Below are 13267 nucleotides of genomic sequence, written 5' to 3' on the forward strand. Positions count from 1 at the left end.
CCCAGCCTCTTTTTTTTTTTTTTTTTTTTAAATGTAGCTGTTAAAAAGTGGAAAGTTATACATGTGGCTCCCAGTATATTTCTACTGGAAATCACTGCTATAGTATAAACTCTAATTTTCTGTTATTTCTTAAAATCAAATCAATGTTATTACTGAACAGTTTATAAAAATAAGAAAGCTCTATAAATAGCTTAATAATTGTACATACCATTTGGTCATCTTAAAGTTACTGGAGCACTATTGACAATTTCATCAGTATTGTTTGCATAGTGTTTTGATGGTCCTCAGTGTCCATTTTATGTTTTGGACAGAGGCAGGAGTGGGGTGGGGATGGAGGTGGAGGTGGGAGCACTGAGGGGGCCGGCAGCATTTTTTCCCTTTCAGTACAATATTTTTATAACCCACAATATTTATGTGGATATAAAAATTTGAATATGATGACCCAGTTTTATTTATTTCAGTGGGATTGAATTTCCTATTTTTTCTCTCTCCTCCTTTTTAGCAATTTCATATTTAACATTAACTCCCAGGAATATATTCTTATTTATTCTGTGCCAAACAAAGATGGAAGTTTTCCAATAATTCAAATATACACCTGATCAGTGATGTTACCCAAGTGTACTAAGTGCTAACTGTTTATAGAAAGTGAAGATTTACAGTTTTTCTTTCTTTTTTTAATCTTTCATTTTGTCAGTAGAGAATATAATACTCTTCTTAGGTAGCTGTTTCAATATCAGTCCTTTTTACCTTTTGGTCCTATTTAATGAAAATCGTAATGGTTTCAGTAAATTTAGTCATTTTAACCCCTCATTAACTGGGTCACATTCACCCTCAAAATAGATTCAGTTTTGGTTGAACTTATTATTTAAATTATTTTTCTTTGTGTCATTATTGACCTTTAATAAGTAATTTTAAAATATAGAGCGTTTATTACAGCATTGATTGTGTTTTATTGGCATAGATATTAGCAAAGACTATATTATTATGTTTTTTTTTTAATTTTTAGCATATTATTAAGTTTCACCGTGCATCAAAAGCAAATAAAAAGCCCATGCAGTTGCCAAGATCTATGGTTAAATCCTTACTTTACCAGATTCTTGATGGTATCCATTACCTCCATGCAAATTGGGTGCTTCACAGAGACTTGGTAAGTATTTTTCTTTTAAATTCATCAATATAGTTTTCCCTCCTCTTTTAAAAAATTTATTTTCTTCTTGGTACCATTATAATAAAACATTAATTCTAGAAAAACTTGAAAATACACCTAAGCAAAAAGGAAGATAGAAATCACCCATAAGCCTGTAATCAAAAGATTAACACTATTTAACGTTTGGTGTATATCATTCCATTATATTTATGCATAGCTGTAAAATATCAGTGTGATTTTGAACAAATGATTACTGTACAATTTTAATGGAGTAGTCACATGTGAAACATGCACATTTCAATCCAATTTGTTCTTCATATTATTGCTGATTAGTAAAAATGTAATTAATACTGAGTTCTCATTTTTCTTTCCCTTAAAATCTAAACTGAAATAATGACATTGCATCTAGTAAAAAGAATGTTATCAATATTAATAAACAAATGAATAAATCTAACAGGTGGTATATACTTATTAGGCAAATTAGCTGCAATTTAGTGTTTGATTTATTGCTAGGTATTCATCTTCACACTGTTGTTATTTTAGTTTATGTTGGTGCAAGTTTCTTTTGTTTGTTCTTAAGAAGATATGGTTATGGAATAGCTGTAATCCTCATTTGCTCCTCGGTTTATCATCAGAGATTTTATTTTGCCCCCACAAAGTGATTTCATGATCTTTTGTTTCTTAGGCTTTTGAAAATTCTTGGGATATGGTAGGGATACATGTAGGTAAATTCCATTTTATTAACTGATGAGAAGTGTTTATTGATGAAAGGATCTAGTTAGTATCCCTTGGGACCTTGTCAGTCAGGGCTACTTATCTGACTTGACCATGTCTTGCTGTGACATTGTATAAATTGGGGTCAAATGATAGTGACCACAAAAGATGCATTTACCATATTAATAGGAGCATTTCTCCTTATAATTTTTTTTTTTTTTGAGACAGAGTCTCACTCTCTCACCCAGGCTGGAGTGCGGTGGCACCATCTCGGCTCACTGCAGCCTCCATCTCCTCAGTTCAAGCAGTTCTCTGCCTCAGCCTCCTGAGTAGCTGGGATTACAGGTACCCACCACTGTGCCTGGCTAAGTTTTTTTGTGTGTGTGTTTTTTAGTAGAGACTGGGTTTCACCATCTTAGCCAGGCTGGTCTTGAACTTCTGACCTCGTGATCCACCCTCCTTGGCCTCCCAAAGTGCTGGAATTACAGGCGTGAGCCACCACGCCCGGCCTCTCCTTATAATTTTTAACTGTAAGATTCTTTGAGGCTTCCACATGTCCACTTTACTATTAGCTATGAATCAGCATGTTTTAAAATGATTATTGGGCTGGGTGTGGTGGCTTATGCCTGTAGTGCCAGCACTTTGGAAGGCCCAGGTGGGTGGATCACTTGAGCTCAGGACTTCGAGACTGGCCTGGGCAACATGGCAAAACCCCATCTCTAACAAAAAATACAAAAAGTAGCCAGGTGTGGTGGTGCGCTCCTGTGGTCCCTGCTATTCGGAAGGCTGAGGTGGGAGGATGGCTTGAGCCTGGGAGTTGGAGGTTGCAGTGAGCTGAGATCACTGCAAACTCTGCCTGGGCAACTGAGCCAGACCCTATCTCAAAAGAAACAAACAAAAAGATTATTGGGTACATGATGTTGTTCTAGATCATGAGAAGAACTCTCATAAATGGGCTTTTAGATTTTAATCTGCCGTGCACTTAGTGAAACATATGCAGGTTATATATTTGAGGTTATGTTCATCTTTGAATCATTGATCAAAATTTTTTATTGAAGATTAATTTATCTGAGCTCCTTTCTCTTGTTTCATAAAATTCTATATTTTGTTCCAAACAGCATAGCTTAACATATTTTATTCATGATACGGTCACGTGAATGTCCACTGATAGCAAAATTTAGTATGCCAGGACTCAGTGTCCTCCCAGTTCGGATTTGCTGCTGCTTTAGTTTCCTCTCTTTTGGTTATGGCACCATCCTCATCCTAGCCTAGAAACTTCTTTTACCTCTTTGCAGACCCTTCTTTGCACTCCACATCCAGAACTTGTCAAGTTCTTTCAGTGTTGTATCTAAAATATGCCTTGCATTCATCTATTTTCATCTCTAGTCCTCATTCCTAGTTCAGGCTTTTATTACCTCTTTCTTGCATTGTGATACTAGCCTCTATAATTTCCCTATACTTTCAACAATCTCCCTTCCAGTCCACTTTGGACCTTGACTGACTAGTAGTTGGACCTTGACTAACTACTCAGCTCCTGCTCAAGAACTTTGAAATAGTTCCTCATTGCTTACAGACTAAAACTCTGCTTCCTCATTTGGCTTTCAGAGTTTTACTAATTATAGCTTTAACTGCCTTTAAAATGGTTCTCTATCCCTGTCATCTTTCATGTATACTTCACTACTGAACTATTGAGTGTTCCCTGTCTCCTTCTGGTATTTCCTGCCTTAATGGCCTTTATTTCCCCTATCTTAAAACCCCTTACCCCATCTCAACATATTCAAATACCCTCTGTCTTTCAGGGCCCAACACAAATGTTAATTAAAACTTACCCTCATATCCATGTCTACTTGGAACCAATCTCTTCTTCTTGTTGGTTCCTGTTGTACTGCATCTTTACTTCTCTTATGGAATTTATCTATTAGTATTATAGCAGTTTTAGAGATCTCTTAGAACATCTCCTAGCCTGTGAACTTCTTGAGAGAGCAAGGTCTATGTCTGACTCTTTTTGTTCACTACTGCCCCTGTACACAATAGATGTTGAGGAAATATTTCCTCAGTGAATGAGTATCAGGGAGAATAGTACTGACATTTTGGGGATCAGGCATTTGAATACACTATCCTCAATGAACATTTTTTTTTTCTTGTATGTGTAAAGCACAGAGGGATGGGAACAACACAAATATGACCATGTCAAAGACCTTCTCAAGGAGCCTTGAAGAAATATGACATACACACAAACAATTACACTATAAGATAGATGAGAGAAAATGTGATTGTAGCTACATGAGAAGTACAGACTAAATCTATGCAAGATCAGAAGAGCTTCTGAGTGGGGGATAAGGGTAAGTTTCAAAGAGCAGGTTGCATTTGAGCTGGACTTTGAGGGATGAGTAGAATTTAAATAGAGACTTGGGTGATGAGGGTAACCTAAGGGAGTTTGGAATGTAAAAATTCTGAGGTAAAGAAGCACTTGGATTATCTCAGAAAGGATGTGCAGTTCTGGTTGGCTCAAATATGGATAAACTGGATTGCAGTAGTGTGAGGTTGTGCTTAGAAGGTATAGGTTGGAGCCTGCTTGAGTTAGAGAGTTTTCGGGGTCTTTTTGTTTAAGTACTGACAGTTAGTGCACACAGAATGATTTTTTTCCCCCACTAGAAAAGCCACCACTGATTATTATTACCTCATCAATGGCATGAACACAGTGTTGAAAATGCATTCTGAATCTGGTTCTTACATAGTATAGCACTGGTTTGTATTTTACCCACACATTTACTGAATGCCTCCAACTCCTCAAGTGAATAACTCTAATAAGATTTGAAATTTTGAACTGAGTGGGCGTGGTGGCTCATGCTTGTAATTTCAGCACTTTCAGAGGCCAAGGCAGGAGGATTGCTTGAGCCCATGAGTTCAAGAGTAGCCTGAGCAACATAGTGAGACCCTATCTCTACAAAAAATAAAAAATTAACTAGGTGTGGTGGTGCATGCCTGTAGTTTCAGCTACTCAGGAGGCTGAAGTGGGAGAACTACTTTAGCCCAGGAGGTCAAGGCTGCAGTGAGCCGTGATTGTGCCACTGCACTCCACTCCAGCCTTGGGCAACAAATCGAGACCCTGTCTGAATAAAAAGAAAAAGAAACTTTGAACCAACAGGAATCTAGTCTGTGATAGCCTCTTCAATTCTTGATTCACTAATCTTGAGTCCTGATATCTGTGCCATATTGTCATGGTTTTGCCAAAGTACTTTCAGGAGTAGATTTAAACTGTATGCTTGCTTTATAAATATATTCTGTAGTAGATACAGAAATATAAAGTATATCAAATGTGAATATGGTCTTAAAAAGAGGATGATGGAGACATTTGAAAAATTCTGTTTTGTGAGCTTAAGAGTTTCTGTTGTCAATGACTAGTTTCGTTTTTCTTAATGCTTCATTTTCTATTGCTGTAAGAAATTTGGCTTTACACTAGTTAGTCACAACTGAGTGCTCACCATCTCTAAATTTCATTTGATGTGAGAAACCTGGAAAATCCATACAATTAAATGTGTTAGAGTAAATATAAATTTACAATATAATATAAAAAATTTAAAGTAAATAAAAGCCAGTATTTTGGACATCACACACAGAGGCATTACATCATCATAAAGGTTGGTGTTTTCATTATGATGGATTTTATATCTAAATCAGTATTTTAATTATGTCATTTGAATCCTAGAATTTAATACAGAAATAGAGAATGTAAATAAAGTCACCAAAAATAACTTAAAATGAGGAATTGCTTTAAAAGGAAAGGAGAAAGAGAGCTAAATACGTTCATCTTGGCTGAGAGACAGTGAAATAGAGGCATAAGTCTATAAATATTTGGAACTTGTAAACACCAAGGGAGAAAAGATGTATTTTAATTTTATAGCAGGATATAGCTAAGAGTAAGAAAATGAAATATAGGATGACTCATTTTTATGGGATTACTATTTTGGTAGATTGGAAGAATGCCAAGATATAGTTTATCTCTTTTTCAAAATTATGAGCTTCTTGAGAGCAAGGTTCATAACATCTCACTGATTTTTGTAGTTCCAGCATTGGCATATTGTTTGTGCTCATAAGTTATTTGAATTGAATTTCAGCAAGGCATCTGGCAATTTCACATTATTCTTCAGCAATGATAAAGAAATGCTGGCTAAATGATAATATTATTAAGTGGATTTATGACTCCTTCATTTCAGAATCTTGCTACTAGATCAGTGATAGAAACTGAACTATCAGTTAGACTATTTCATTTTCATTATTGTATCCCAGAACCTAGTACACAATAAGCACGAAGTCTTTATTGAATGAAGGATTTTAATGAATGCTTTAGGTCCCCAACCCTAGCTCTGTCTTTTAAAAAATATGTGTGGAGGCCAGGTGCAGTGGCTCACGCATATAATCCCAGCACTTCAGGAGGCGAAGGCAGGCGGATCACCTGAGGTGAGGAATTTGAGGCCAGCCTGGCCAACATGGTGAAACCCCATCTCTACTAAAAATACAAAAATTAGCTGGGTGTGGTGGCACATGCCTGTAATCCCAGCTACTTGGGAGGCTGAGGCAGGAGAATCGCTTGAACCCCGGAGGTAGAGATTGCAGTGAGCTGAGATCGTGCCACTGCACTCCAGCCTGGGCAATAGAGCGAGACTCAGTCCCATAAAAATAAATAAATAAATATGTGTGGAGTTTCCATCCCAAAGCTCTTTTCACATTAGTGGGTGAATTTGCAGTCTTTTGAAGTCTGTAGGCACAAGTAAGTATATGGTCTGCAAACATGGTACAGTGTATCAAAATTTTGTGAGATCCAGTTGAGAGAGAAAATAATTTTGTATCCAGGAATCTTTTGGCTTTTGTTATTAATTAACAGCTACTAAAATGCTTAGTTCACAGAACTAAAAACTTATTCTGTTAGAGGTCTATCAGAATGGTAATAATAGCAAAAAACCTTGCCAATACTTTAAGTCAGATATGATTTCATTTGATTAAAGAAAATGGCGCAAACTGGGTAGGGTGGCACATACCTGTAGTCCCAGCTACTCTGAAGGCTGAGCTGGGAGGATTGCTTGAGGCCAGTGGTACAAGGCTGTAGTGCACTATTTGTATCTATGAATAGCCACTGTACTCCTGCTTGGCAACATAGCAAGACCCCATCTCTAAATAAATAAATAAAATAAAATAAAAAAGAAATGTTGCAATAGATATTCTAGTTACAGAGGAAAGTACAGATATTCCCAAATTTTTCATAGAGTTACATCTCAGTAGACCCATCATAAGTTGAAAACATTATAAGGCAAAAGTATGTTTTTAACTTATATCTTTAACATACAGTGGGCTTATCCAGAAGTAACCTCTTTGTAAGTTAAGGAGCTTACTTACTTTTAGGATGGTATTGCTTTTGTACCATCCTAAAGTTGAAAGATCAATACATTGATCCATTATATGTTAGGAACCATCTATGTATTATATGACTTTGGATATTTTTTCATACTGATTGACAGCAAATTATAGTTTTGGTTTGTTGATTTTGCTTTCTTGTGACACCTGTGTATTTAGGCAGAATACTTACTGGATTTTCAACAGCATTCTAGGTTATGACATGTTGGCTATGTATGTTTTAATTCTGTATCAGTTATCTGTTGTGGTATAACAGGTTAACCCCAAACCTAGTGGCTTAAACAATATTTATTATTTCACAGCTTCTGTGGGTCAGGAATCCATGTGTGGCTTACCTGGGTCCTTTGTTTCAAGGTCTTTTAAGAGGTGGTAGTGATCTCAAAGCTTGACTGGAAAGAATCCCTTTCCTAGCTTGCTCATTTGGTTGTTGGCTGGATTCATTTCCTTGTGAGCTGATGGGTAGAAACTTTCATCTATCAGCTCATGAAGTGAAGTTCCTTGCCACATGAGCCTCATCATAGAACATCTCACAAGGGGGCAGTTTTGCTCACCAGAGTGAGCAAGCAAGAAGGCAAGAGAGAGAGTATTAATAAGATGAAAGTCAGTCTTCTGTAATCTAATTATGGAAGTGACATCCCATTACTTTTGTTGTATTCTCTTCACTAGAAGCAAGTTATTAGGTATAGTCCACACTCCAGGAGAGGTGTTTATACAACAGTGTGTATACCAGGAGGTGGGAAAGATTGGAAACTATGTCTCAAGCTACCTGTAGGTAGGCACAGGAGGCAGGGAAATTGTGGGTAGAAGAGGGTGGGTCCCTGGTTAAGTTACCACCCTCAAGCCTAAAGGCCTGATACTGTGGCCCAAAGTGAGAACTTACATCCCTGTTTTCCCACTTGAATGCTGCCTTTTCCAAAACCACCCATGGCTTGCCCTACTCCCCATCCTGTGCCCATAAAAACCTCAGGCTCAGCCAGCAGAGAGGAGGAGAAGCAGCTGGAGATCGGAGACTGGTTGGATGTTGGAGAGAAGCAGCTTGACTTCCGAAGGACAGCTTGATGGTGTAGCTTTGGAGAAGAGTCTAGTTGGAGATGGCTGGATTTCAGGGGAAAATTACCTTCCTGCTCCATCTGCTTTTCAGCTCCCCTTCCTGCTGAGAGCCACTTTTTTTTTTTTTTTGAAATGGAGTCCCACTCTGTTGCCCAGGCTGGAGTGCAGTGGCACTATCTCGGCTCACTGCCAACTCCACCTCCCGGGTTCATGCCATTGTCCTGCCTCAGCCTCCCAGGTAGCTGGGACTACAGGCGCCCACCACTACGCCCAGCTACATTTTTGTATTTTTAGTAGAGATGGGGTTTCACCATGTTAGCCAGGATGGTCTCCATCTCCTGACCTCGTGATCCACCTGCCTCAGCCTCCCAAAGTGCTGGGATTACAGGCGTGAGCCACCGTGCCCGGCCGAGAGCCACTTTTATTGGCAATAAAATCCCCTGCATTTACCATCTTCAGTTTGCCCAGGCGACCTCATTCCTCCTAGATGCTGGACAAGAACTCGGGTGCCATGAGTGTGGGTGCAAAAGGCTGCCACACCGACCCTCCACTGAGGTGTTAACACTTAAGCTGTCTACAGATGGCAAAGCTAAAACGGCACTGTACCATTCCTTCTGTGGCTTAAGGGGTCGTGGGCATACCCCTTAGACACTGTCATGGGGCCTGCACAGAGTTTTGCTCCTGCAGGTGCCCAAAAGCACTTGACCTGGCTCCTGCACCCACTCATCTGCATGCTCTCCCTCCTGAGACCAGGTTGAGTGAGTGGAGTTCACCCCCTGTGAGTGGAGAGCACCCGTGCACTCCAGTTCCAGCCTGTGAAGGGATCAGGGAAATATCTTGTTTCACTATCAGAGTTGAGGAAGCTTTTAAATGATATTTGGGGCTAGCTGTGATGGCACATGCCTGCAGGCCCAGCTGCTCAAGAGGATGAGGTGGGAAGATACCTTGAGCCCAGGCGTTCCAGTCCAATTTGCGCAACATAGACCTTGTCTCTAAAAAACAAAACAAAAATTAAATGATACCTGGATCCTGTTAATTTTCATTTTTTATTTAGTGGAAATGCAATGAAGAAAATGCAAAAAGTCCCCACCTTTCATATATAATTTTTTCATGTGTAAAAGTTACGTGGATGATACGATCTAGGGGCAGTTCTGGTTGGAAAGAGCTAACAAATAGTTATAATGTACTAGTTATCTCTTCCCTTTTAGAAACATTGTTCAGTGATTTTCAGAATTCAAAATATGTTTCCTAATTTTCCCCTCCTCTCCTCTCCCCTCCTCTTCTTCCCCTCCCTGCTGTCGAACCACAGGTTTAATCCACTTAAGTTCAGAGGATGTGTTCAACTGAGGTCCAGAATTTATCACTTTGAACATACCTAGACACGTCCATCTTTTTATGCAGTCTGAGGCCTGTGCTTATCACTAGTATTAGTACTTTCTTATTTCTATATTCTGCTCTTTTGTGTAAAGCAGAGGCAAAAATGCAAAGGCAATTTTAAATAATGGCAAAACATTGTTTTCCAAGGCTGGTATTTCTGCTGAATTGTAACAGCTAGCCAAAAGGCATTGAAAGGACACCATGCAGAAACATGAAAAAGACCCTTAGCTAAAGAGAGTGAAGACATCTCTGTATGAAAGTCTAATACTATGTATGCAAAAGTCAAAGACCACCCTCTATTTTCACTCAGTTGTAAGAAAAATACTGTACTATTCCTCTTTCTGAACATTTGATTAAAATAAGTGCGTAGAAATCTCTGCATGCAGCATAGCTTCTCTTCGTAAATTGTCTGACAATGAGATACAGCAGGTCTTTAATTTTGTCTCTGCTAAATAGGGCCTGATAAGGCAAAACCCTCAAAATCTTACTGTAACCATCATGCCAGCATTTTGCAGGCATTTAATATTGTTCTCTAGGGTTTTAGCCTTACTTAGTCCTTAAGATATAGAAACTTTGAGAACCTACACTTTAAAAAATTATTTCTAAGATTTTGATCCTTAAGCCTCAGTTTATCATCTGTAAAATGGGGAATACTAAGAAGTAATTTATGTGGTTATTGACCCTCAGTTCCACCGAAGTTCCTGAATGTAGCTCCAGAGTTGCTGAATATCTCATTTCCTTTCTGCAGAAGCTTCTGTACATTCTTTCTTGATTCTGCCAGTAATCCAAAGATACCCTTTCTTTAAAAACTCTTTTTTCCCTGAGAATGCCTGTCGTCTCCTACTCTTCCTTGCCCCTTCAGCTTTACAAAGCAGAGATCTAGTGTAAATACATGAAACATGCCTCCTGGTGTTAAAACAAAAAAGTAGGCTATGTTTCATCCTGTTTATATTTAAATATTACAAATATTTTTGCCAAGTCTTCATATTTAAAATAAGGAAGTTTTTAAAAAGCTTGATTAAATGAGATCACAATTAGCAACTGCTTCAAATGTACTTTTCATTCTGTCTTCTTGAATGAGATATTACTAAGACAGGCTTTGGAGGTAACAATTCCATGCTAGTCAAATGACTTAATAATTCATTATTTTTTATTTGATTTATCAGTTAACATTCTACTTAAAAGAGGATTATGACAAGAAGTAGTATTTCTTTTAATATGACTTAATCATTCTAATTGCTTTTAAAATGCAGAGTTAGCAATCAAAAAGCAAAGTATGGCCTGGATATCTTCTAACCTGCTATTTTAGGTGATTTTGGACAATTGCAAATCGTCCCATACTGAAGAATCATACTAGTGTTCCTGCCAGTGACCTCTGGTTCCTAACAAGTTCCTTAAAGCTGAGTCCTTGTTAGTCTATGGCTCAGCTGTTCATGTCTGCAGTCTGGAGCCCTTTGATGGTAGTGATGCCATCCATGCTCCTGTCTTGCTGCCTCTACATAGGCCTTGTGAAGATCAGACACAATGTTTCTTACAGTGCTCTGGACGTGGTGACACACACCTTACATGTGTAAGAAGGTAATATTGATGTCTTTTCTAGACATGGGCTATGATTTTTCTTTTTGGCATGACAGTTTTTTTATCATCTGGGTTCATAGCCCTGTAGTTGGAGCTTTCAACAGAGTCCTGCACATCTATCTGTCAGTTTGAATTAATGCTCCACCAGTTATTCCATAGTTAGAGGGTACATACCAAGAATCCCTCTTCCAAGAGGGCCAGCTTTCAAGGAGCCATGGTTTGACTCACAGTGACATACAAAGTCTCTTAAGGTTAATTCAGGGACAGGGCTCATTTGATAATCACTGACTTAAGCATAAAATTTTAGTGGCCTGTGCTGACAAATACATGTATTAAGAAGACTGTTTACCAAACTAACTTCAAGGTCACTAGGAGGGTCTAATTAAGATACATCCCACATTGATAGCAATGGCAGGAACTAGTTGAGAACCAAAGGCTACAGACAGAGCCCCAGTACTTTGAGGTCTTTGGCTATTACTGAAGAATCAATTTAAGCATGCTATTTTATTAAATTAATTTTATTGAGGTGGAATTTATGTACAGTAAGGTACACCCATTTTAATTACAAATTGATGAGTGTTGATAAATGTATACCTGGGTAATTAACACAACAGGTATTCTATTAGACTAGCAACATAGGTACCTTATAAGAATAAGGGAATCTTGATTCATTTTACCAAGAGATTACATATAATAGTTATTTTGTGGGATTATATTCTCCACTAAGCACACATCAGGTAGAAGTCTTCTATAGGGAGGGCCATAATCAGTTAAGTACTGTTCATTTTCCCAGGGTGCTGTGGCTCTCACAACTCTGGCTTGGAATGCATCTCTGAGAGAACTGGGTCTTCATCTGGACCTGCTACTCTCCACACATAGTGAACTTGGTCAAGTTGTAGGTCTTTCACTTCTCTGGCCTCTGTTTCTTCATCAGTAAAACAAGAGGACTCAGTCTGAGAATTTCTATCTCTGACATTCTTAATTTCTCATGATAATGAGACCAAATTATTTGATTTGGATGTGGGTATTCCAGACGTAAATAGAAAGCTACTCTCTACCAGTGTTGCTTCTCTAAGGATGAATTGTACTCGTTAATGAACAGGAATAAATCTGAATACCTTTGTAGCATTATTCCTGCCATGGATGTTAATGTGGAATATATCTTGATTATACTCACGTAATGACATTGAAGTTAGTTAGGTAAATAGCCTGCTACATACACTTATTTGTTTTGCATTGAACGTTTTGTAATTGTTGCTTTTTATTGGCTCTTGTTAGAGAAAAGAAAACCTTATCTCTGTTGTTCAGGCCAGTAACTGCTCCTGAAAGACAAAGAAATACATTGTTAACTGTTGGCAGTGCTGGGTTGGCAAGCATTGTTTACTGTGAATACCGAAGTTTGATTAACATGGGTGTTACATTACAGATACTGTTAGACCAGTTTAAGCTAAAATGAAATTAATCATAGCATTTAATACTACAGGTTTCTCTTGATTTACAGATAGCCTACATCTAGTTGTAAATACGTAATTTGAAACTGGAAAGGCATTTTCATTAGAAATAACATTTTAAACAGTAGTTAAGAGTCTCTGAATAGAAAGACCTATTTAGCCTACAGTGTACCTACCTACAGTTATGACACTAATGTAATTATGGAACCTAATTGTTATTTTAACCATTTATTTATAACTGGATTTCTGTGGGGGGAAGTACTGGTTTACAGACTTAGAATATTTGCATTACAAACATATTTGGCTTCTTAACATGTACCAGACACTATGCTGGGTACTGGGAATACAGAGTTAATAAATACAATCCCTTTCCCCAACGAGTACATGGTGGGGAATATTCAACAAACATAATCATAAAGCAACAAGGTTTACAAAAGAAATTATGGGCCGGGCGCGGTGGCTCAAGCCTGTAATCCCAGCACTTTGGGAGGCCGAGGCGGGTGGATCACGAGGTCAGGAGATCAAGACCATCCTGGCT

General features: G+C 38.2%; 1 protein-coding gene across 5 annotated transcripts in view; it reads left to right on the forward strand.

Moving 5' to 3' along the window:
• Positions 1-13267, forward strand: part of CDK19 (cyclin-dependent kinase 19) — a 225971-nt gene that overhangs the window by 164074 nt on the left and 48630 nt on the right. For all 5 annotated transcript variants that reach the window (XM_011952789.1, XM_011952788.1, XM_011952786.1 and 2 more), the window contains one exon: positions 1007-1147. In XM_011952789.1, coding sequence (XP_011808179.1) covers positions 1007-1147 — 141 coding nt within the window. The remainder of the gene's footprint in view (positions 1-1006; positions 1148-13267) is intronic.

The sequence above is a fragment of the Colobus angolensis genome, unplaced genomic scaffold (genome assembly GCF_000951035.1).
Source record: "Colobus angolensis palliatus isolate OR3802 unplaced genomic scaffold, Cang.pa_1.0 Scaffold35, whole genome shotgun sequence".
Lineage (NCBI taxonomy): Eukaryota > Metazoa > Chordata > Mammalia > Primates > Cercopithecidae > Colobus > Colobus angolensis.